The 24358-nt window shown below is 43.8% G+C and overlaps 1 protein-coding gene across 7 annotated transcripts in view; it reads right to left on the minus strand.

Moving 5' to 3' along the window:
- The window catches only part of mon2 (MON2 homolog, regulator of endosome-to-Golgi trafficking), a 165089-nt gene extending 141086 nt beyond the window's left edge, over positions 1–24003 (minus strand). For 4 of the 7 annotated variants that reach the window (XM_072268246.1, XM_072268241.1, XM_072268242.1 and 1 more), the window contains exon 1: positions 23764–24003. In XM_072268246.1, the coding sequence (XP_072124347.1) occupies positions 23764–23871 (108 nt within the window). In that variant the 5' untranslated portion in view covers positions 23872–24003. Of the gene's footprint in view, positions 1–468; positions 548–23763 lie in introns of those variants that run through there. The other 3 variants (XM_072268245.1, XM_072268243.1, XM_072268244.1) reach the window with 2 other exon arrangements.
- Positions 24004–24358: the final 355 nt, after the last annotated feature.

The raw sequence follows: 24358 nt of genomic DNA on the forward strand, positions 1-24358 counted from the left end.
CCACCAGGTCCATGCCAAGCTTTTGCCCATTGACACTAATCACCTTCTCTGCCTTGCTTATTCAGTTCCTCATCTAAATCTCTCTAAAAGTAATCATATCTAATTCCACTACCTACTCTTGCAGTAAGTTCCAGATATCAACATGTTAAACATCTCCTTGCATTCAAATCCCACTTTACATTCTGTCCTCTCATTTTGAACGTATAAACTTTTGATTTTGATATCCCTATACTCATTATATGTACTGTCGCAAGAAAAAGTTTGTGAACCCTTTGCAATTACCAGGCTTTCTGCATTAATTACTCATAAAATGAGGGCTGATCTTCATCTGAGTCACAAAAATAGACAAACACAATCTGCATAAACTAATAACACATAAACAATTGTACTTTTCATCAATATTGAATACACCATTTAAACATTTACAGTCTCGGTTCAAAGAAAGTATGTGAACCTCTGGGGTAATACCTTCTAAAAAGCTATTTGGAATCAAGTGTTCCGATCAGTGAGATGCAATTGGAGATGTGGGTTGTAGAGGTGCTCTGCCCTATAAAAAAGACAGACAATATCAGGTTACTGACAGAGCCTGCTCTTCTCAAGAAAGGTCTGTTTATGTACACCATGTCTCGATCAAAACAACTTTCAGAGGACCTTAGAAGAATTGTAAAGATGCATGAAGCTGGAAAATGCTACAAAGGCATTTCTAAAGACCTGAACGTTCATCAGCCAACAGCAAGAGAAAATTGTCTGCAAATGGAGGAAACTCAGTACTGTTGCTACTCTCCCTAGGAATAGGCATCCTGCAAAGATCAGACCAAGAGCCCAATGTGCAATGCTGAAGGAGGTGAAAAAGAACCCAAGGGTAATAGCATAAAGACCTGCAGGAATCTCTAGAACTTGCTAAAGTTTCTGTTCGTATGTCCACTATAAGAAAAACACAGAACAAGAATGATGTCTATGGAAGGAAACCACTGCTCTTCAAAATAAAACATTGCTGATGATCTCAAGTTTTCAAAAGACCACCTGGCCACAATGCTTCTGGGACAATGTTCTGTGGACAGATGAGACAGAAGTTGAACTTTTTGGCAGAAATGCACACTGCTTTGTTTAGAGCAAAAGGGGCACTGAACACCAGCACTAAAACCTCATCCCAACTGTGCAGCATGGTAGAAGGAGCATCATGGTTTGGGGCTGCTTTGCTGCTTCAGGGCCTGAACAGCTTGCAATTGTTGAGGAATTCAAAATTGTATGAAGACATTTTAGACGCAATCTGTCACCAGAAACTTAATAGAAGTTGGATGATGCAATAAAACAATGATCCGAAATACAACACTAAATCAACAAAGGAAAGGTTTAAAAAGAAGAAAATTCATGTCTTGGAATGGCCAAGTCAGAGTCCAGACCTTAACTCAACTGAGATGCTGTGGCACCTGAAGAGGGCTGTTCAAACAAGGTATCCCAGAAATATCGGTGAACTGAAACAGTTTTGTATGGAGGAATGATCTAAAATCCCTCGCCATTAGTAGTTGAGCTCAGTAGTTATGGCACCCAACGACGATGCCTTTGCTTGCATCTTCGAAAAAAGTTCAATCTCCATCTTTATTATCTCTAGTTTTCTCTTTCAGGAATCTTTTGAAGACCCTGACCTGGAGTTACACGTTGACTACAGTTCTTTGTGGGAATGGGACCTGCTCTTCGGGTTCCACAATCGGCCACTATTCGGCATGCCCAAGTCTCAGCCTAAGATTTCAGCATGGATTCAGAAGCCTGGGATCTCAAGGAACTGGAGACGGGTGGTCAAGGGAGACCCGTGTGTCGTTGGGGGAGTTGGAACATCTACTGTGTGCCTGGGGACCCGGGGTCTTTACGATCTTCAGACAGACAGCTCGAAAAAAGCGACATAATGGACTTTTAACATCGTAAGCCAGTAAGTTGACTGTTATGCCTCCCCACTCATTGGAAAATGGAGTCACCTCTTTCTCCCTTATTAGGAGAGAGAGAGAGCCGGCAGCATGTCGAGTCATTGGGTGAACAATGTAGTCTTTGGGGTAACTGCAAGTCTGTGTTTCTGCTATTGTTTTGCTCATGCTTGAGTGCTGGTAGCGGGCGCACTTTATTTTTACCAGCGGGGGGAGGGGGATTGTTGCTTCCCACCGTTTACGTGAGGAAGGGAGGGGAGCTGGAGGAGGGGACTTTGGGGTTCTAACATTTAACTGTCGTTCATTCTTGGGACACTCCTCTGTTTCTGTGGATGGTTGCAAAGAAAAAGCATTTCAGGATGTATATTATATACATTTCTCTGACATTAAATTGTACCTTTGTACGAGTCTGATCAGCAGCTACAGGAAAAGTTTGATGGAGATTATTGCTGCTAAAGGAGATTCTACCAGTTACTAAACACAAGGGCTCACATACTTTTTCCAGCCTGGACTGTGAATGATTAAACAATGTGTTTAATAAAGATGTGAAAAGCATGATTATTATTATTATTATTATTATTATTATTATGGATTCGAAGAAGGAAGTCTGAGAGTCGGAGCGGGAGTGCGGAGGAAGACATTTCTGAAATTTTCCGGGTTTTTTTCTCCAACGGCGTTCAGAGAGGCGGGACTGCACAGTCGTGTGACGTCGGGCAGTGCAGCGCGGCAGATTTAAACGGAACAGAGCCTCATACAGCGGGCAGCAGAGTTTGCGGGTGGCGGAGTGAGCCGGGAGCAGAGTGAAGACTTAAGGGCTTCGGTTCAACGGGCTTAGGCGGAAACAGGCGAGGCGAGCAAGGTTTGGTATTCATTTTCTGTTGTTATTTGAGGAGACGGGCAGTATGAGTGTGAGGGCAGTTTGTTGTTCTCGGTGTCGGATGTGGGAGGCCCTGGAGTCTCCAAGCCTCCCGGACGTCTACATCTGCGCCAAGTGCATCGAGATGCAGCTCCTAAGGGACCACATTACGGAACTGGAGCTGCAGCTCGATGACCTTCGTCTGGTCAGGGAGAGTGAGGAGTTGATAGAGAGGAGTTACAGGCAGGTGGTCACACCGGGGCCACGGGAGGCAGACAAGTGGGTCACAGTTAGGAGGGGGAAGGGGAAGAGTCAGGTAATAGAGAGTACCCCGGTGGCTGTGCCCCTTAACAATAGGTACTCCTGTTTGAGTACTGTTGGGGGGGGACAGCTTACCTGGGGGAAGCGACAGTGGCCGTGCCTCCGGCACAGAGTCCGGCCCTGTAGCTCAGAAGGGTAGGGAAAGGAAGAGGAGGGCAGTTGTGATAGGGGACTCAATAGTAAAGGGGTCAGATAGGTGATTCTGTGGATGCAGTCCAGAGACCCGGATGGTAGTTTGCCTCCCTGGTGCCAGGGTCCAGGATATTTCTGATCGTGTTCACGATATCCTGAAGTGGGAGGGTGAGGAGCCAGAGGTCATGGTACATATAGGTACCAATGACATAGGTAGGAAAAGGGATGAGGTCCTGAAAGGAGAATATAGGGAGCTAGGAAGGGAGTTGAGAAAAAGGACTGCAAAGGTAGTAATCTCGGGATTACTGCCTGTGCCACGCAACAGTGAGAGTAGGAATGCGATGAGGTGGAGGATAAATGCGTGGCTGAGGGATTGGAGCAGGGGGCAGGGATTCAAGTTTTTGGATCGTTGGGACCTCTTTTGGCGCAGGCGTGACCTGTACAAAAAGGACCGGTTACACTTGAATCCTAGGGGGACCAAAATCCTGGCAGGGAGATTAGCGAGGGCTACTGAGGTGACTTTAAACTAGAATGGCTGGGGGGTGGGAATCAAATTAAAGAGGCTAGGCGAGAGGAGGTTAGTTCACAACAGGGGGATGGGAACCAGTGCAGAGAGACAGAGGGGTGTAAAGTGAGGGTAGAAGCAAAAAGTAGTAAGGAGAAAAGTAAAAGTGGCAGGTCGACAAATCCAGGGCAAGCATCAAAAAGGGCCACTTTTCAACATAATTGTATAAGGGCTAAGAGAGTTGTAAGAGAGCGCCTGAAGGCTTTGTGTGTCAATGCAAGGAACATTCGTAACAAGGTGGATGAATTGAAAGTGTAGATTGTTATTAATGATTATGATATAGTTGGGATCACAGAGACATGGCTCCAGGGTGACCAAGGATGGGAGCTCAACGTTCAGGGATATTCAATATTCAGGAGGGATAGACATGAAAGAAAAGGAGGTGGCGTGGCATTGCTGGTTAAAGATGAGATTAACGCAATAGAAAGGAAGGACATAAGCCGGGAAGATGTGGAATCGATATGGGTAGAGCTGCATAACACTAAGGGGCAGAAAACGCTGGTGGGAGTTGTGTACAGGCCACCTAACAGTAGTAGTGAGGTCGGAGATGGTATTAAACAGGAAATTAGAAATGTGTGCAATAAAGGAACAACAGTTATAATGGGTGACTTCAATCTACATGTAGATTGGGTGAACCAAATTGGTAAAGGTGCTGAGGAAGAGGATTTCTTGGAATGTATGCGGGATGGTTTTTTGAACCAACATGTCGAGGAACCAACTAGAGAGCAGGCTATTCTAGACTGGGTTTTGAGCAATGAGGAAGGGTTAATTAGCAATCTTGTCGTGAGAGGCCCCTTGGGTAACAGTGACCATAATATGGTGGAATTCTTCATTAAGATGGAGAGTGACATAGTTAATTCAGAAACAAAGGTTCTGAACTTAAAGAGGGGTAACTTTGAAGGTATGAGACGTGAATTAGCTAAGATAGACTGACAAATGACACTTAAAGGATTGATGGTGGATATGCAATGGCAAGCATTTAAAGATTGCATGGATGAACTACAACAATTGTTCATCCCAGTTTGGCAAAAGAATAAATCAAGGAAGGTAGTGCACCCGTGGCTGACAAGAGAAACTAGGGATAGTATCAATTCCAAAGAAGAAGCATACAAATTAGCCAGAAAAAGTGGCTCACCTGAGGACTGGGAGAAATTCAGAGTTCAGCAGAGGAGGACAAAGGGCTTAATTAGGAAGGGGAAAAAAGATTATGAGAGAAAACTGGCAGGGAACATAAAAACTGACTGTAAAAGCTTTTATAGATATGTAAAAAGGAAAAGACTGGTAAAGACAAATGTAGGTCCCCTACAGACAGAAACAGGTGAATTGATTATGGGGAGCAAGGACATGGCAGACCAATTGAATAATTACTTTGGTTCTGTCTTCACTAAGGAGGACATAAATAATCTTCCAGAAATAGTAGGGGACAGAGGGTCCAGTGAGATGGAGGAACTGAGCGAAATACATGTTAGTAGGGAAGTGGTGTTAGGTAAATTGAAGGGATTAAAGGCAGATAAATCCCCAGGGCCAGATGATTTGCATCCCAGAGTGCTTAAGGAAGTAGCCCAAGAAATAGTGGATGCATTAGTGATAATTTTTCAAAACTCGTTAGATTCTGGACTAGTTCCTGAGGATTGGAGGGTGGCTAATGTAACTCCACTTTTTAAAAAAGGAGGGAGAGAGAAACCGGGGAATTATAGACCGGTTAGCCTAACGTCGGTGGTGGGGAAACTGCTGGAGTCAGTTATCAAAGATGTGATAACAGCACATTTGGAAAGCGGTGAAATCATCGGACAAAGTCAGCATGGATTTGTGAAAGGAAAATCATGTCTGACGAATCTCATAGAATTTTTTGAGGATGTAACTAGTAGAGTGGATGGGGAGAACCAGTGAATGTGGTATATTTGGATTTTCAAAAGGCTTTTGACAAGGTCCCACACAGGAGATTAGTGTGCAAACTTAAAGCACACGGTATTGGGGGTAAGGTATTGATGTGGATAGAGAATTGGTTAGCAGACAGGAAGCAAAAAGTGGGAATAAACGGGACCTTTTCAGAATGGCAGGCAGTGACTAGTGGGGTACCGCAAGGCTCAGTGCTGGGACCTCAGTTGTTTACAATATATATTAATGACTTGGATAAGGGAATTAAATGCAGCATCTCCAAGTTTGCGGATGACACGAAGCTGGGCGGCAGTGTTAGCTGTGAGGAGGATGCTAAGAGGATGCAGGGTGACTTGGATAGGTTGGGTGAGTGGGCAAATTCATGGCAGATGCAATTTAATGTGGATAAATGTGAAGTTATTCACTTTGGTGACAAAAATAGGAAAACAGATTATTATCTGAATGGTGGCTGATTAGGAAAAGGGGAGGTGCAACGAGACCTGGGTGTCATTATACACCAGTCATTGAAAGTGGGCATGCAGGTACAGCAGGCGGTGAAAAAGGCGAATGGTATGCTGGCATTTATAGCGAGAGGATTCCAGTACAGGAGCAGGGAGGTACTACTGCAGTTGTACAAGGCCTTGGTGAGACCACACCTGGAGTATTGTGTGCAGTTTTGGTCCCCTAATCTGAGGAAAGACATCCTTGCCATAGAGGGAGTACAAAGAAGGTTCACAAGATTGATTCCTGGGATGGCAGGACTTTCATATGAAGAAAGACTGGATGAACTAGGCTTGTACTCGTTGGAATTTAGAAGATTGAGGTGGGATCTATTGAAACGTATAAGATCCTAAAGGGATTGGACAGGCTAGATGCAGGAAGATTGTTCCCGATGTTGGGGAAGTCCAGAACAAGGGGTCACAGTTTGAGGATAAGGGGGAAGCCTTTTAGGACTGAGATTAGAAAAAACTTCTTCACACAGGGAGTGGTGAATCTGTGGAATTCTCTGCCACAGGAAACAGTTGAGGCCAGTTCATTGGCTATATTTAAGAGGGAGTTAGATATGGCCCTTGTGGCTACGGGGATCAGGGGGTATGGAGGGAAGGCTGGGGGCGGGTTCTGAGTTGGATGATCAGCCATGATCATAATAAATGGCGGTGCAGGCTCGAAGGGCCGAATGGCCTACTCCTGCACCTATTTTCTATGTTTCTATTAGTTTAGGCAGATTGTGTTTGTCTATTATTGTGATTTAGATGAAGATCAGACCAAATTTTATGAGCATTTAATGCAGAAAACCAAGCAATTGCAAAGGATTCACAAACTTTTTTCTTGCAACTGTACTCCATCGGGATATCCGTAAGCCTCCTTCACTCCAGGGGACACAAGCCCAGTCCATCCAATCACTTCCCATAAATGAAACCCTGCAATCTGGGCAATGTCCTGCTGAATCCTTTCTGCATACTCTCCAATGCCAGCAGTGTGGCAAACAGAACTGCAAATAATGTCTACTTCTTTCAATTAAGTTTGTGATCTAGAATGTCAAGATCCTCACAGATCACTCCAAAAGCCATAGAACCAGAACCATCTTCATAGTTCCAAAGGTTTTGGGTTCGGATGTAGATATCATTGTCCCAAAGCAGGGCAAAAGAGGCAGAATAAGGAGCAGTATACAGCTTCACTTGGAAAGGAAAATGGTTAAGGAAAACACCATCTTAATGGAGTGGGCTTTAGCTTTACTTAAATAACAGAAACATCCTTTATGCCCTGGTCAATACCTTTCCCTCTGTCAATTCCTCTAAAGCAGATTATCAGAGCATCAAGGACTTGGACCTGCTGCAGTTTGCCTACTGCCACTACTGGATGCAATCTCACTGGCTCTCCACTTGGCTTTGCAGCACCTGGACAACAGGCTACTATTTATTAATTACAGCTCAGCACTTAACACCATCATCCCCTCAGTACTAATTAACAAGCTTCAAAACCTGGCCTCTGTTCCTCCCTATGCAACTGAATCTTCTACTTCCTCAATCAAGAGACCGCAGTCAGTATGGATCAGTATAAACATCTCCTCCTTGCGATGATCAACACAGACACACCTCAAGGATGTATGCTTAGCCCACTGTTCTACTCTCTCTGCACTCATGACTGTGTGGCGAGGCACAGCTCCAACGCCATCTATGATTTCTCCACTGACATCACTGTTGTCAGCAGAATCTCAGATGGCAGCAAACAGGAGCGAGGGAGATCAGCTGATTGATGGGCGTTGCAACAACAACCTTGCTCTCAATGTCAGCAAGACCATGGAATTGATTATTGACTTCAAGAAGGGGAAGTTGTAAGAACACACATCAGTCTTCGTTGAGGGATTCGTGGTGGAAAGGGTCAGCAGCTTTATGCTCCTGGGTGTCAACAATGCAGGGGATTTATCCTGGGCCTATTGATGCAAGTGCAAATAAGACGCTCTAGTGCAATGCACTGTCAAGGCAGGTGTAGAGGCAAGTACATTAGGGAGATTTATGAGACTCTTAGATAGGCACATGGATGAAAGAAAAATTGAGGGCTATGTAGAAGGGAAGAGCTAGATTGATCTCACAGCAGGTTAAAAGATTGGCACAACATCATGGGCGGAAAGGCCTGTACTGTGCTGTATTGTTCTGTTCTTGTTAACTTGTATCTGTTGATAGCACACCAGGTTCTAGATCAGAAGGCAATAGGCGTGGGTGCCCAAAACCAGATCCACAGGGAAGAGATAGTAATTATCCACAATGTCATCCCTACTATACAAAATTAAGCGTAAGTCCAAACTGCCCAAGTGCAAGTAATTTAAGATCCCATGGCGCCGTATGAACAGGACGATGTTTTTTCTCAATTTTATGGTGACCCTGGTTGCTCAACCATTTCATGATTATTTGGCAGTCTTTGCTGGCAGTGAACAGCTGCTGTGTTTATGGCACCTCGATCGCAGCAACTCACAATATATTGCAAGTACTAGCAAATGAGAAATAAATTCATGCATTATTCAGCAATTTCTTTCAGTAACAGGATAATAAGATAGAATGGTGTAATCATATTTAATTATAAAAGTTAAGAGATCCTAGATATTGGATATTGCAGAACATAATGGAAATCCTTCAAGAGATTGTGTGTTGGAAAAGAGCTTCCATGAAGCCTCCCTTACAAAGGGCAAAGCTCAATCATACACCAGTTTCATTTAACAGGTAGTAATAAACCAGAATTTCTTATTCTGTGATGATTCACCTTACTCGAGTTGAGAGATTACAATAATTTATTACAGCCACAGAAGTGATTTCACTCTAAATTATGAGCTTAATCCCACTACCCAAACTCCGTGACACTGAGCCAAAGTCTTCAAGTCTCACTTCTCAAGATTCCTGAGTACACTTGCACTCTGTTACAAGCCTGTGTGTCACTTTTACCTCCTTTCCCTCTTCACCATTTTCCCCTCCCCCTTCCCTCTTCTTCTGTTCCCCACTCTGGCTCATTATCTCTTCTCAGCTGCCGATCACCTCACCTGGTGCCCCTTCTTTCCTTTCTCCCATGGTCCACTCTCCCCTGCAAATTCCTTTCCCTTTCAGTGACTGTTTATTCATTTCCATAGATGCTGCCTGACCTGCTGAGTTCCTCCAGCATCAGCAGAATTTCTTGTGTTTGCAATCTTACGTTAGTTTTAGTTCAATTTCATTAGATCACTGATGTTCTATCAAGTTGAGCCTCACAAAATATTGCATGCTTTCCTGCACACAAGAGGTTTTGCTACTTCCTCACCCTACATTTAATTCCACTATCTACATTTCCTTTATTGGAAGTCCACAAATTGGTGTACTTGGAGAATCAGCCTGGAGAAGTCATTCTATCTGATATTTCACAATTTAATATGCAGAGATTTTTGATGGCACATTTTGGGTTAACCACTCTTTAGAAGGGCTGTTGAATGGGCCTCATTTATCTGAAGACAGTTTAGGAATTAATTCAGGCTTGGTGAAGCCAAGGCAGCTATTCTTCAACCCTTTGCAGAATTTTTTCAGTCGACAGGCTGTTTCAAGAAGTTCATTAAAGAGCACCCCGGATCCTCGGAGCAGGTTGAAACATCACGTGTGGCCAGTTTTTATGTTTGAACACTGAGGAAAGTTGTTTCATTTGGCTATATTCGTGTATGGTTGAATGTTAATTAAACTTGAAGCTTAAAATGAGCTTTACAGAACACCAACTTGGTTCCCTCAACAGGTCTGATTAAGTATGTCGCTTCCACAGATTGCGCCACACATCAACTGAATTCTGCTGATCCAGAGGAGGACATGCAGATTTGAGTACAAATGCATGCATTGTGAAAACAGAAAATGCAGACTTGCTGCTTGCTCCAGAATACAAACTGATGTAAATTGCAACAAATGGGTCCTGTCAGTTGCAGGAAAATATCTATTTCCATCTGAGCTAACAAAACTTGTGTCTGCAATATTTGCAGAATCCTGTTTCTGATTTGCTATCCTCAATACTAAGGTAGAAGGAGATGAGCTATTAACTTCAAACTTTGTGCATAATCACTCAGAGTTGAACTGCACGTGCATGTAACAAGAGCTGTATAACTCATCCCTTCTACCTTGAGCCACAAACTTATCAATCACCCCTGCTGTGGACCACTTTCTGGAGGTCCAAGACACCGACTTCTACAAGGAAGGGATCTGTATGCTCCACAACCACTGGACTAAGTGTGTAAATGTAGGAGGGGACTATGTTGAAAAATAAACGTGCTAGGTTTTCTAAAATTGACTCCTTCTACCTTAGGCCACAAGCTTATCAATCACCCCTCGTAGATAGAGTGGACAGAGTATATATTTCCCAGAGTTGAAACGTCTTAATACCAAAAGATCAAAAGATGTAAGCAGTCTGCAGGTTGCTCGGGATTGGAAAATGGATGTGGACTTGGAAAAAAAGCTTGTGTTTCCCCCAGACATGGCGGCTACAACACTTGGGCCAGACATGGTCCTGTGGTCCACAACAGCCAAGCTGGCATATGTTGTGGAACTGACAGTACCATGGGAAGATGGTGTCAAAGAAGCTTATGAGAGGAAAAAGACCAGGTAATCTGAGCTGGCAACTGAAGCTGCCCAGAATGGCTGGAAGACCAAGATTTTCCCTGTAGAAGTGGGATGTAGGGGATTCGTTGCTACATCTATGACCAGTCTATTGAAGAAGATGGGGGTGAAGGGTCACTTCCTCCAACAAGCAATCAAGTCCTTGTCAAACACAGCAGAAGAAAGCAGCAATTGGATTTGGATTAAAAGGAAAGACAACAACTGGGCTGCAAGATGAAGAGAGGAGGGTATGGAACTGAGGGGGGTGTATCTGGGACACCACATAGCACCGTTGAGCCCTCTGGGGACGTTGTGGGCTTATCAACGAAACGTCAAAGAAGGAGGGTGCCCACCTGATGATCCCGATGATGTACCTACCCTCCCTCCTTGTCACCACTCCAAGCACACTGCCAACATCGAGAGTGCCAACTTACCATAGGGATTGAAACATCAAGCCCTAGTAGCTCTACTACTATCTACAGAGGGCATGTATTGAAGGTGAGAAGGGATATGTTCAAGAGGGATTCCAGGGGCAAGTTGTTTTTATTCTGAGGGTCATAGATGCCTAGAATGCGTTGCCTGGTATGGTGGTAGAGGCAAATACATGAGAAGCTTTTAAGAAATCTTTGGATAGGCACATGGATGTAAGAAAGATATCAGGATATGGATATGGTGAAGGTAGGAGGGATTAGTGTTTGGCTGTTTTTGATTTGCTTTTTAGCTGGTTTAGCGCAACATTTTGGGCCAAATGGCCTGTTCCTGTACTGTACTTTTCTATGTTCTACGTATATTACCTGAGAGCTAATCTGCCCCAAAAATTGCTGGCCAACTTTTATCACTGTGCAATACAGAGCATACTCACATACAGATTGACACTGTGCTACTCTAGCTGCAACAAGACAGAGCACAAAGAACTCCATTGGGTGATTAGATGGCTCAGCACATCACTGGGACCTGAAGACAACTTACAACTTACAACTCGCTTGGTGTGCTTGTAAGATCATTAGAGACCAATGCCATCCCAGGAACTATCTGTTGAATCTCTGGCCATCTGGTAGGAGATAAGAAAAGTTTAGCCAAGACAGTGAGACTGAAAAACAGCTTCTTCCCGAGGGCTTGTTGTGCAGCTGGATAATGCTACACCTCGGCTTGTCAATGGCCTTTGAGTGTTACGGACTATCAAAGTCACTTTTTGTATGTAAACATGGGAATTTTTTTCTTATTTTTATTAAGCCATACTGCATGCATTGTAAATATCTGCTTTGTACGGACTGGAGTAGAACTGCAATCTCTTTGTCCTGAGCAATGACAATAAAGTTCTGTTCTATTCTATTCACTTTTAACTTTGCTCTTGTGTGTAAATTTATTACATCAACTGCACTCTCGGTTCAACTGTACGTATTCTGGTTTGTGAGAATCAGTATAAGACCACAAGACATAGGAGCAGAATTAGACCATTTGGCCCATCGAGTCTGCCCCACCATTTCACCATGGCTTATCCATTTTTCCTCTCAGCCTGCCTTCCCCCCGTATCACTCCATACCCTGACCAATCAAAAATTAATCAACCTCTGCCTTAAATATACATAGAGACCTGGCCTCCACTGCTGCTTGTGGCAATGAATTCCACAGATTCACCACCCTCTGGCTGAAGAAATTCCTCCTCGACTCTGTTCTAAAAGGATGCATCTCTATTCTGAGGCTGTGCCCTCTAGTCTTAGACTCTGCCACCATAGGTAACATCCTCTCCACAGTCACTCTATCAAAGCCTTTCACCATTCAATGAGGACTCCCCTCATTCTTCTGAATTCTAGTGAGTACAGGCCTAGAGCTCTTCATATGACAAGCTGTTCAATCCCAGAATAATTTTCACCAACCTCCTGTGAATGCTGTCCAGCTTCAGACTACACTTTCTAAAATAAGGGGCCCAAAACTGCTCACAATACTCCAACTGAGTGCATTATATTGCATCCTTACTTTTATCTTCTAGTCTTTTTGAAATGAATTCTAACATTGTAATTGCCTTCCTCACCACAGCCTCAACCTGCAAATTCACCTTTAGGGAATCCTGCATAATGACTCCCAAGTCCTTCTGTACCTCAGTTTTTAGGATTTTTTCCCAATTTAGAAAATAGTCTACCCTTTATTTCTTCTACAAATGTGCATGACCACACACTTCCTGACACTTCTTCTATAGCCTATTTTCTCAAAATTACCCGCATTTCTACCTATCTTCATATCAGTATACTTACTGAATAAGGGATAATGCTTAGCACAATTAGTCTAATTGCATTTTAGTCAAAAAGCCAATTGTGCAGAAATAGTTCTACAGTAACACCTGTGGGCTTTTCTACTCAGCAGTAAAGGAAATGTCCAATTAGTGCTTGCACCAGTAATCGTTCATCCATCATCATCAAAATATTACACTGACTAAATAAAAAATATCTTAATGATATCTATCATTAAAAATAAACATTTTCTCCAAAACAATTGAACAGTAAACAATGAAATGTGTCATTTGCATCAAAAACCCCAAGTACCACCATGCTTCCAGTGCCAACAAAGCAGGCCCACAACTTGCTAATCTTAACCTGTACATCCTTGGAATGTGCGAACCCATGCAGTCACAGGGAGAACGTACAAACTCCTTACAAGCAGTGGCGGCAAATGAACCTTGATCTTCCAATCGCTGCCGTTGTAAAGTGTTACTCTGACTATCACACTACTGTCCCACCCACTATACAACCATGGCAGCTATGTGGAGACTGATGCTTTAGTTACCATTTTCCAAAATTTACAAAAGCCATTTAACTTAGTCTTTGGGGTGCAGAAGAAAATCAGAGCACCTAGGATGTGGAGCCGAGACACACACCCATTTGTCAGCATACTTCTATAAGAGAGGAGGTGGGGTGGGGTTGGATGAAGGGATGTAGAATAATCTAAATTTGCAGATGAGATAAAGTGAGACAGCGGTATGGCATATGAAAAGGATGTGGAGGCATATCAGGGATACAGACCAGTTAAGTGAATAGGTACGGACATGCCAAATAAAAAATAACGTGGGGAAAAAGTGAGGTAAATTATTTTGGTAAAATAAAAAAAGGCAGAGTATTTTTTTAAAATGACGAAAGATTGAAAGGTGTCAGAGTGCAAAGAGATCTTCAACATCGATCACCGAAAATAAACGTGCAATTAGAAAAAAAATGGGAAGGTAATAGTATGTTGGTTTTCATTGTGAAAGGATTTGATTATGAGAATCATAGGACCCGGACGAGATGACATCTGGGTGCCAGTAAAAACAACTTGTGGTGGGAAGACTGCAGCGAAGGTACATCAGATTGATTCCTGGATAACAATTTCATTTTGTGGAGAATGGCCCCATGGCATAATTTCAAATAAGCTAGCTTCAGTGTTCCTAACTGATGTTCATCTTGCAATCAGCATTGCTGAAACTTCATTATCTGATCATTATTGCATTGTTGTCTATAGAACCTGGAGAGCATGAATTGAAAGTCAACATTCCTACCTTCCCTGTGAGTGCACTATAAAAATATTTCACTGGCTACATTTTCACCAAGGACCCCCCCACCAACCAAAACCAATTTCTTGCTGTTGTCATCAGGAAGATGGTATATGAGCCTCAGGACACACAGCAGCAGGTTCAGGAACAGTTATTACCCTTCAGCCACCAGACTCCTGAACTAGAGTGGATAACTTCAGTCATCTCGACACTGAACTGATTCCACAACCAATGGACTCACATTCAAAGATCTCTGCAGCTCATGTTTTTGGTATTATTTATCTATCTGTCTATTATGTGATTTTTGTATTACACTGTCTTCTTTTCCACACTGGGTGTTTACCAGTCATTGTTGGTGTGTAATTTAAAAAAAAAATTGATTCTATTGTATTTCTTTGTTTTACTGTGAAATCCCGCAAGAAAATGAATCTCAGGGTAGGATAGGTATATGATGACATATACATACTTCGATAACCAATTTACTTTGAAGTTTGAATATTTTGAGAGATGATACTCGAAGAGTTTTTCCAAACTAATAATGGTTTAGAAACTACCTTCAGATCTTTCAGTTTTCCAAGCACCTTCTCCCCAGTAATGGCAACTTCACACACTCCTGCCCCTCTGCCACTCTCAAACTTCTGAAACTACTGGCACACTGCTAGTGACTGATGCAAAATACTTAATACAGTTTCTCCGCCATTTCCTTGTCCCCATTACTACCTCTCCAGCATCATTTTCCAGCAGTCCAAAATCTATTCTATATACATACCTCTCCCTATCTTTGGCTTTTATACTGATTGAGTTCTTTCTCAGTCAAGGTTGCATCATCCTGCCTTCAGAATACTACTACTTCTTTGGGATGTATCTACCCTGCACCTTCTGAATCACTCCCACAAATTCTGGCCATTGCTGCTCTGCTGTCTGCTGATGCTCCCTTCCAATCAAGTCTGGCCAGCTCCTCTCTCATGCCTCTGCAATTCCCTTTACTCCACTGTAATACTGATACACCTAACTTTCCAAACTGCAGGGTGAAATCCATCATATTATGACAGCTGACCCCCTAAGGGGTACTTTACTTTAAACTCTCTAATCAATTCTGGTTCATTGCACAACACCGAGTCCAGAATCGCGGATCCCATAGTGGGCTCAACCATAAGCTGCTCTAAAAAGCCATCTGATAGGCTTTCTACATATTCCCCATTTTGGGATCCAGCACCAACCTGATTTTCTCAATCTACCTGCAATCCACAGGCAGATGGGGCTCATCAGCCGTGGTCGGCAGCTCACCTTGGAGAAGGAAAACTCTGATCTCAAACCTCCACTGCCTTGCGGCTATACCCACTCATGAGGAAAGCTTCGGGAGTAAACCCTGAGGGGAAAATCCAGAGCCGGAGTCCCTAAGGTAGTCCTACATTGACTTCAAGTTGACAGGCAACTCCTGCGATGCTGCTGATACCAAACTGTATCAATCTCTGCCACTCCTTTGGGTTCATCAGATGCGTGAAGAGGGGGAGCTCACTACATGGGCAACAGCTTGCTCTCCATATCGTACTGTTCAGGCTTGAGTATCTAGATAGCTAGGACACAATATCCATGGTCAGCTCTGAGCGATAGAGGCCCATGGCATGATGCATGTACCTGCACGTTGAAATCCCCCATGACTATTGTAACACTGCCTTTTTGGCATGAATTTTCTATCTCCTATTGTAATTTGGGGACCATATCTTTACTGCTGTTTGGAAGTCTGTATATAACTCCCAAAAGGGTTATTTTTACCCTTGCAGTTTCTTAGCTCTACCCACAGGATTTCTACATCCTACGATCCTATGTCACCTCTTTCTAATGATTTAATTTAATTTTTTACCAACAGCTTCCCCTCTGCCTACCTGCCTGCCCTTTTGATATGACGTCAAGATCCCAGCTATAATCTTTTCAGCCACCATTCAGTATGCTCACAACATCAAACATGCCAATATGTAACTGTGCTACAAGTTCAGCTGCCTTATTCTGTATACTGTGCGCATTCCAATAAAACTTTCAGTATTGTATTCATTACCTTTTAGATTTTTGCAATTCAACTCATCTTGCTGACTGCAATTTTGCCCTATCATCAGCCTCTCCTTGCTAGTAGTCTCAATACACTGCCTCTGTTTATAAACCAACTAACCCATCCTCAGCCCTATCATTCCAGTTCCCATTCTGCTATCAAATCAGTCTAAACCTTCCCAAACAGCTGTAGCAAACCTGCCCGCAAGGATATTGGACCCCCTGGCTTCAGATGTAACTGTCCTTTTTGCACAGGTCATACCTTCCCCAGAAGAGATACCGATGATCCAGAAATCTACAGCCCTGCCCCCTGTACTAGTTCCTGAGCCATGCATTCACCTGCCAAATCATTCTACTCTTACTGTCACTGGCACATTGGTAACCAACAGATTACTACCCTGGAGGTCCTGCTTTTCAGCTTTCTACCTAGCATCCTAAAATATCTCCTCAGGACCTCCTCACCTTTCCTACCCATGTCATTGGTGCCAATATGCTCACCCTCCTCCTTTAGAATGATATGACATAGAAACATAGAAAATAGGTGCAGGAGTAGGCCATTCGGCCCTTCGAGCCTGCACCACCATTTATTATGATCATGGCTGATCATCCAACTCAGAACACCCCCCCCCCCAGCCTTCCCTCCATACCCCCTGATCCCCGTAGCCACAAGGGCCATATCTAACTCCCTCTTAAATATAGCCAATGAACTGGCCTCAACTGTTTCCTGTGGCAGAGAATTCCACAGATTCACCACTCTCTGTGTGGAGAAGTTTTTCCTAATCTCGGTCCTAAAAGGCTTCCCCTTTATCCTCAAACTGTGACCCCTCGTTCTGGACTTCCCCAACATCGGGAACAATCTTCCTGCATCTAGCCTGTCCAATCCCTTTAGGATTTTATACGTTTCAATCAGATCCCCCCTCAATCTTCTAAATTCCAACGAGTACAAGCCCAGTTCATCCAGTCTTTCTTCATATGAAAGTCCTGCCATCCCAGGAATCAATCTGGTGAACCTTCTTTGTACTCCCTCTATGGCAAGGATGTCTTTCCTCAGATTAGGGGACCAAAACTGCACACAATACTCCAAGATATCCCTAACCCTGGCAACATACCATCCCGGTGTCTCTATCGCGTCCACAGAAACTCATCTCTATTCCTCTGACTATGGAATCTCCCATCACCACTGCAGTCCACTTCATCTCTGTTCACTTTTGAGCCTCATCGCCAGACTCAGTGTCAGAGGATGAGGTTGAGGTTGAGGTTGAGGTTGAAGGGTACTTGGAGGAGCATGATAAAATAGGCCAAAGTCAACAAGGTTTCCTTAAGGAAAAACCTTGCCTGACAAATGTTCTATTTTTTTTTTGGCGTGTGCATGCATGCGTGTGTGTGCGTCTGTGCGTGTGCATCTGCGTGCATGCGCGATATTGGCGGGACAATGTCTTTTTCATGCCTTTACAAGGCACGTAGCGAGAGGGAGAGAGACTGTGTGGCGCACCACCCCTCACACAGACATTTCGCGGTAATTTTTCCCTTTATTTTACGAGGTCGAGTTGAGATCTCGACACTCAACCCGGCACGGATGGAAAGCGTACTCGGGAGCGGACCCGACTGGGTTCGAACCCGGGAACCTCCGTTCCAGAGTCCGACGCTGATGTCATTGCGCCACCAGCCAGCCCAAGTATTCTATATTCTAAGGAATAAAATGCTAACCTATACAACCATTCCCTGTAACTCAGGTCCTAGCAACATCCTTGTAAAGTTTCTCTGCACTATTTCAATCTTGTGATCGCTATCTTGGAGGCTGATGTCACCACATTCCTCAAGAGGATGCCAGCCCTGACTAAGCACTGAAATCTGAGCCAAGCAACTGCCTAAAGGCCATCTTTGATGGTCTGCGGTCTCCATTTGCTTCAAAAAGGCAGTCAAGAAGAGCAGAGTTGACTCACATCCAGAGAAATGAAGTGCTTCAAGAGGTTGCTTATAGCTAGAATTAACTCCTGTCTGAGCAAGGAGCTGGACCTACTATAATGTGTCTGCCGTCACAACAAATCCATATTGATCGCAATTTCACTGGCTCTTCTCTCTGCTTAGACAACAGCAATGAATATATCAGGCTGCTGTTTATCAATCAGATTTGTGTTCAATACCACTGGATACAGTGGATTCCAGTCAATTGAGACACATCAGGACCAGTACATTTTGGCCCAATTAAATTGCTGCCCCAATTATCTGAGGTTTCATGGAAACAGATTAAAAGGTAACAAATTACATATTTAAATGTAATACAGAACAAATTAGAGCATTGCCGATACCACTGCAGTACTACAAATCTGTGTATTAGTTCCTAATATTTATCTATGGAGGAATTCTTCTGACTGTAAATGAACAAAATTAGTGGGCACCTATTGCAGATAATGGACTGCCTTCATACAATCCGATCAATAATGCATCCTCCAAATCTTCCTTTTTATTACAACATTCAAGGTGATTGCTGATGTTAGTTTCAAACTTGCTGAATTGGTGAGATAGTTTCATTTTCATTCCAAGCTGTTTCTGGCATCTTCAAGCCTGAATGCTTGAAACCTCAATAAGCAAAACAGCTCTGAATTGTCTTCTGGATTATTTCTCGCCAATTATCAGTGACAAAAATCACGCTGTTTGAACACAAACACATGCAACTGATGCTATTTAAAAACTGTTCGCTCAAAGCTCGGTTTTGTGCCATTTTTCTTTAAAAACATCGTTCCAAAGTGTTACTCTCACCACGTTGTTGTACACACTTTAAACTCAACTAAGTGACCACAATCTTACGCAAGCAACAACTAAGTTGAATATCTGTACTTGGAGTCACCTGGTGCCCAGGAAAAAGTTGCTAGTTTCTGTTTGCATTTCAATATCTCCGTTCTCTCCTTCAGAGGAAGTCCCAATGTAAACAAGCCCTTCTTTCTCTAAGTATTTAAACTATCAAAGCCAACTGTGACTGCAGCAATAAGCAAATAGCTATGTTGCTTAGACCGCAGGAAGCTTGATACCACTGAATTGATATGTAGAACTATTCAAATTATCTGAACTGAAATTGATATGTAGAACTATTCAAATTATCTTGCAAATTTTCATTGGTGGTGGGCATACCTGAAGGGTGGTTGAAGCAGAGTTCATTACCAGGACAGGTCACGGTTGAATGAAGGAAAGCTGGCACAAAACTTGTGTCCCCCTTCCGTGCGATCCTGAAATCTGGCCTTACTGCATTAGACACTGGAGTGACACCACTGAAATTGCTCCAGATCCACTTGAAGGCAGACCAAGGTCAGTGTCAACAGCCTTCACTTTGAGAAAAGTCAGTTTTGATCACACATCTAGCACTAAACTCCTGATACTGGCTCCTTTCTCCAAGCTCTTTCAAGGGAAAAGATTGCAAGGCATTCAGAGGGAAAGTTTCAAGGATGCATTTTTGACTTTTTCCCTATGTAAAGATTACATTTAAGAGCAAATCAACAGGCATTAAAACACTTTCACTATTAAAAAGAAAATTCGATCTTTCTGGGTCCTGATCAACTATCCTAAGGAAGAGTTCATGGCTAACAACTTGGTGAGCAGTTGCTTTCTTTCTTTCTACAAAGGCACAGATGGCTATCCAGCTTTCAAGCTGGAAGATGGATTTTCCCTGGTTACTAACCAGGAGGGTAACATGAACCTTATAAAGAAATGATATAGAGTAGCTGTGACAGCTAAGGGCATCAGATTTCAATCCTGATGTCCTTTATAAGGAGTCTGTATGTCCTCCCCATGAAATGCATGGGTTTCCTCCAGGTGCTCTCGTTTCCTCCCACAGTCCAAAGACGCAGCAGCTAGTAGGTTAATCAGTCATTGTAAATTATTCCGTGATTAGGCAAGGGTTAAATTGGACAGAACGGCCCAAAGGGCCTATTCCGCGCTGTATCTCTAAATACGCAGGATATCCCTTCCTCAAAAGAGCTGAAAGCCAACAACTGGGGACGGACTGGGACTGCACACATTCAGAATTGTCTGGCTAAGGTTGTTCTTCCTCATCTCTGCTCTAGAGAGATGTCATTCTCTCTTGATACTGTCTTTCACTATTGGAAGCATCCTCTTCACGCCCACTCTATCCAGACCTTTTGGTATCAGTAGATTTCAATGAGAAACCTCCCAGTTCTTCTGAAGTCCTGAGTTCACAGGTTCAGAGGCATTAAATGCTACTTATCCAGGATCATTCTCCTGGAGGCTTAGACTGTTTTCCATGAAAAGGTTGAAGGGAGATTTGCTCAAATAAAAATGATGGGAGGTCTGAGAAAATAGTGGAAAGCAGATAATGGGTCCAGGACTAGAGATCACAGCTACAAAACAGAACTTGTTGGAACAGGAAAAAATTGTTTTACTCAATACCTGAAGGAAATCTGGAATGCACTACACGTAGACATTGTGGAGACAGATTCCACTGGGTGGTCTACAGGAGGGAGCTGGATATATGGCTTACTGCTCTCCATAGATACTGCCTGACTTGCTGATTATACCTCTCCATACATACTGCCTGACTTACTGAGTTTCCTCTCCATAGATACTGCCTGACTTGCTGATTATTCCTCTCCATAGATATTGCCTGACTTGCTGATTATTCCTCTCCATAGATACTGCCTGACTTGCTGAGTTTCTCCAGCATTTTGCGAATTTGCTCAAGATTCCCATCATCTGCTGAATTTCGTGTTTGTGATGCAATGCAACTCTCTTTAAAAGCTATACTAGTATACAATGCCAAAATTAGTCATAAGCTTCCATGATGAAGAAATCACCACCAGATTTTCCATTTATATTTTTTAAAAGCTAAGCACATCAGAGATTGAAAATCAGAATTAAATCAAAGTTCAGTCAACATTCAGCAAGTCTACAAACACTTCCCTCATTGTACTGCACTATTTGTTTTAGGAGTTTACAATAATGCTCATGAGTTTGCATTGTATTGCTGCTGCAAAACAAAATTTCACACCATATAATTCAGTGCTAATAAAGTTGTTTGTGATTCTGAAGTCAGGCAGCACATAGAGAAATAATATGACCTGTTGCATTTTACCAGTATTTTCAGTTTTTACTCTTGCACTCAGGAAGAATCACTCTGCCATTTCACCCGATTGGGGGCGGGGGTGTGCGAATGCCCAATTGACCATTAAAAGCCCTGAAATGGCCCGACAAGTCAGACAGTTAGGCATGAGCACAACATGCTACTGTTTCCAGCACTGCACTGATCCTAAATGTGTACTAGTTTTAAAAAGACTGCATTTTACAGCCTCTGTCATAACCTCTAGTCAAGGTGCATACATCAAACGAAGCACAGGCATTTCTGAAACACTGGAGATGCGGAAATTATGCAGTAACGTTCACGTTGTTTTCTTACTTTTGATTGTTATTTCAGGATCCGAAGATTGTCAATGAAATGTGTGCCATGGTCTTACAAGTATAAACTTCAGATCAATTGAAATATTGACTCTGACTGCTCATTTACATCATACAGAGACCCCACTAGAATCATTAAATTATAGGAAAGACAGAGGACATTTAACCTGATTCTTAAGTATCTGCCTCTGGAACTGGTTTCACAGCAGCACAATCACATAAATCAAAGTACAAACGTTTGTAGGAACAATATAAACACACACTGTTTACTGCCTTATGCAGAACAAATTGTCTTTTGTAAATAATCCAGGATCAACTTTATTTCCCATATACATTTACGTGTATTAGGAATCTGTAGGAATCTGCTGTGGTGTGCTGGGCAGGGTGTGACATTCAATGTTCAACACACAAAAAATATAGAATTATATAATGATATGAAAATAAAGTTCGAAGTATGGATATGGAACAAAAAGTACGTATGTATCAGCATGTATTCACAATGCAAACGTTTTTAAATGGTGTAAAGTGCTTGCAGTGCAGTGACGGGGGTAACAGATGGGGGGGTTGGCATGAAGGTGGGGACTAACTAGAATGGTTGATTAGATTGGCGACGGTAACTGAATCCGGATCACTGATGCCGTAAAGCGTTACGCTACCGAACAATGTGAGTATGCTCTTTACAATGACAAATTTGCGCTGGGGAACTTTGTAGAACTTGAGACTAGTAATTTTTACTAGTAATGAAAACGATAAAGTATTTGGTTCTGCAGGTTGTAATGTGCTATTATCGCCTTAGTCTGGCACTTAATATTAATAAAGTCAAACTCCAGCCACGGAATTGTTCCTTCTCAAGAATACAACTCATCTTTTTATCTAAAGTGTGCCAGAATATCTTCAAAATGATAAATTATTCTAACCATCTCAAGCGCCATTTAAATCCCTCTAAGAATCAAGCAATGGTGTAACTGAGATGTTATTGGTTTGTAGTAAGCACCCTTCAATAACTTGCTGGGTAGAGAGGTATTAAGGGAAGCTGAACCAGTAATTTCTATACAAATTACAATACAAGCACTTGGAAACAGAGCACTTTTCCTTTGTATCAGACGTGAAAAGGTGCAAGTAGCAGAAGCCACTTCACATTCACAAACACTACAAGGAACAATTCACAGTGGTGATACCATTGTTTTTTTTTCCTTTCACATAGCTTGGAACAAAGGTGGCAGGAACCACACTCTGGCAAGTAGGAGTTTACGAAGGACTTCCAGCATTGACTGACAGAGTTTCACTTGATTGTGCTCCTCTGAAGCCAGAGGTCCTCTTCCAAGGACAGGTACTAAATCCTCGCTCCATGCCACAGATGCTGCTTGATCTGCTGAGATCCTCCAGCAAAGTCTTGCTTGTGGTCACAGCAGAGTCTTGTGCAACTGTGCCCTCCCTTTCCCAATGGCAGGCTTACAGACTGGGTCTAGGCTTTGGTGGAGGGACCCCTTCCTCTGTCTGATGTGGAGCGGGGGGGGGGGGGGGGGAGAGGAGGTGCTTTCACCCTCCGACCCCGTTTCAGTGCAGGGATCTGCCTCTTTCCCTGCTGCTGCTGCCAAGCACCCAGTCCTGGGACAGAGATCCCAGAAACCTAAGTCAATTCCTCGCCACATAACGGCCCACTCTGATCCCTCCTGCTGAGACCAACGCATGACACCACCCTCTCCCTCTCAACCCGCCACTCCACCTCTCCCTCACCCCGCAACCTGACCCCTAACCCTTCTCTACACCCTCACCCCTGACCCTTCCCTCCTCTCCTCCACCCTCCCCTGACCTTTCACCCTGTCAATCCGCCATTCCCAAACTCTCCCACGTCCCACCCTGACTCCTCCCCATCACCCTGATCCCCCTTCCTCCCCTACCCCCATGACCCCTCCCCCACCACTCTGACCCCCTCCCTGACACTCTCAACCCGCTCTCCTGACCCTCCCCCGATCTCTCACTCCACCCGCACCCCGGACCCCTCCCTGCTCCCGACCCCCGCTCCCTCACCTCTTTGACGGGAGGAAACTTCTTCCGACACTCCAACGACAGGCTCCGCAAGTCGCTCTGCATGTTCTCCAGCAGCTTCTTCACGGCCTCGGGTGATGAGGTGGTCATCTTTCCCCTCCGCAGGATGCGGTTGTCCTGCCGCCACCCCCCCGGACTCCGGCGCTCCCCTCCCGGGCTGACTTAAGCTGCAAAACCCGAGGCCGCGGCGCCCACCGCCCTCACGCCCACAAACCCGCGCGCCTCCGACACGTCAGCCGGACTTCCGTAAACACAGGCCGAATGGGAAGTGATGTCGGCACCAGCAGCGGCCAGTCGCCGGCAGCACCCTCTAGTGTACGGGAGGTTACAGTGCGGGCTGGTGCCCTCTGCCTCGCCTCCTGTCGGTCGGAGGTCGTCGAGGCGCCATCCTGCCGCTGAAGCGCCCCCCTGTGGTCTTTTGGGGTTACAACTCGTGTTATCCCAAAGTGTCGACGCGATATCATTAAACAGTTAGGGCTACAGAGCAATAATTATGTAAATCTCCAGAAAACCACAATACAAACACCAATCCAACAGTTCCTAGCAACTGAGAAGTGAATGTGCTTGGGTATGCCCG

This window comes from Mobula birostris, chromosome 9 (assembly GCF_030028105.1).
Source record: "Mobula birostris isolate sMobBir1 chromosome 9, sMobBir1.hap1, whole genome shotgun sequence".
NCBI lineage: Eukaryota > Metazoa > Chordata > Chondrichthyes > Myliobatiformes > Myliobatidae > Mobula > Mobula birostris.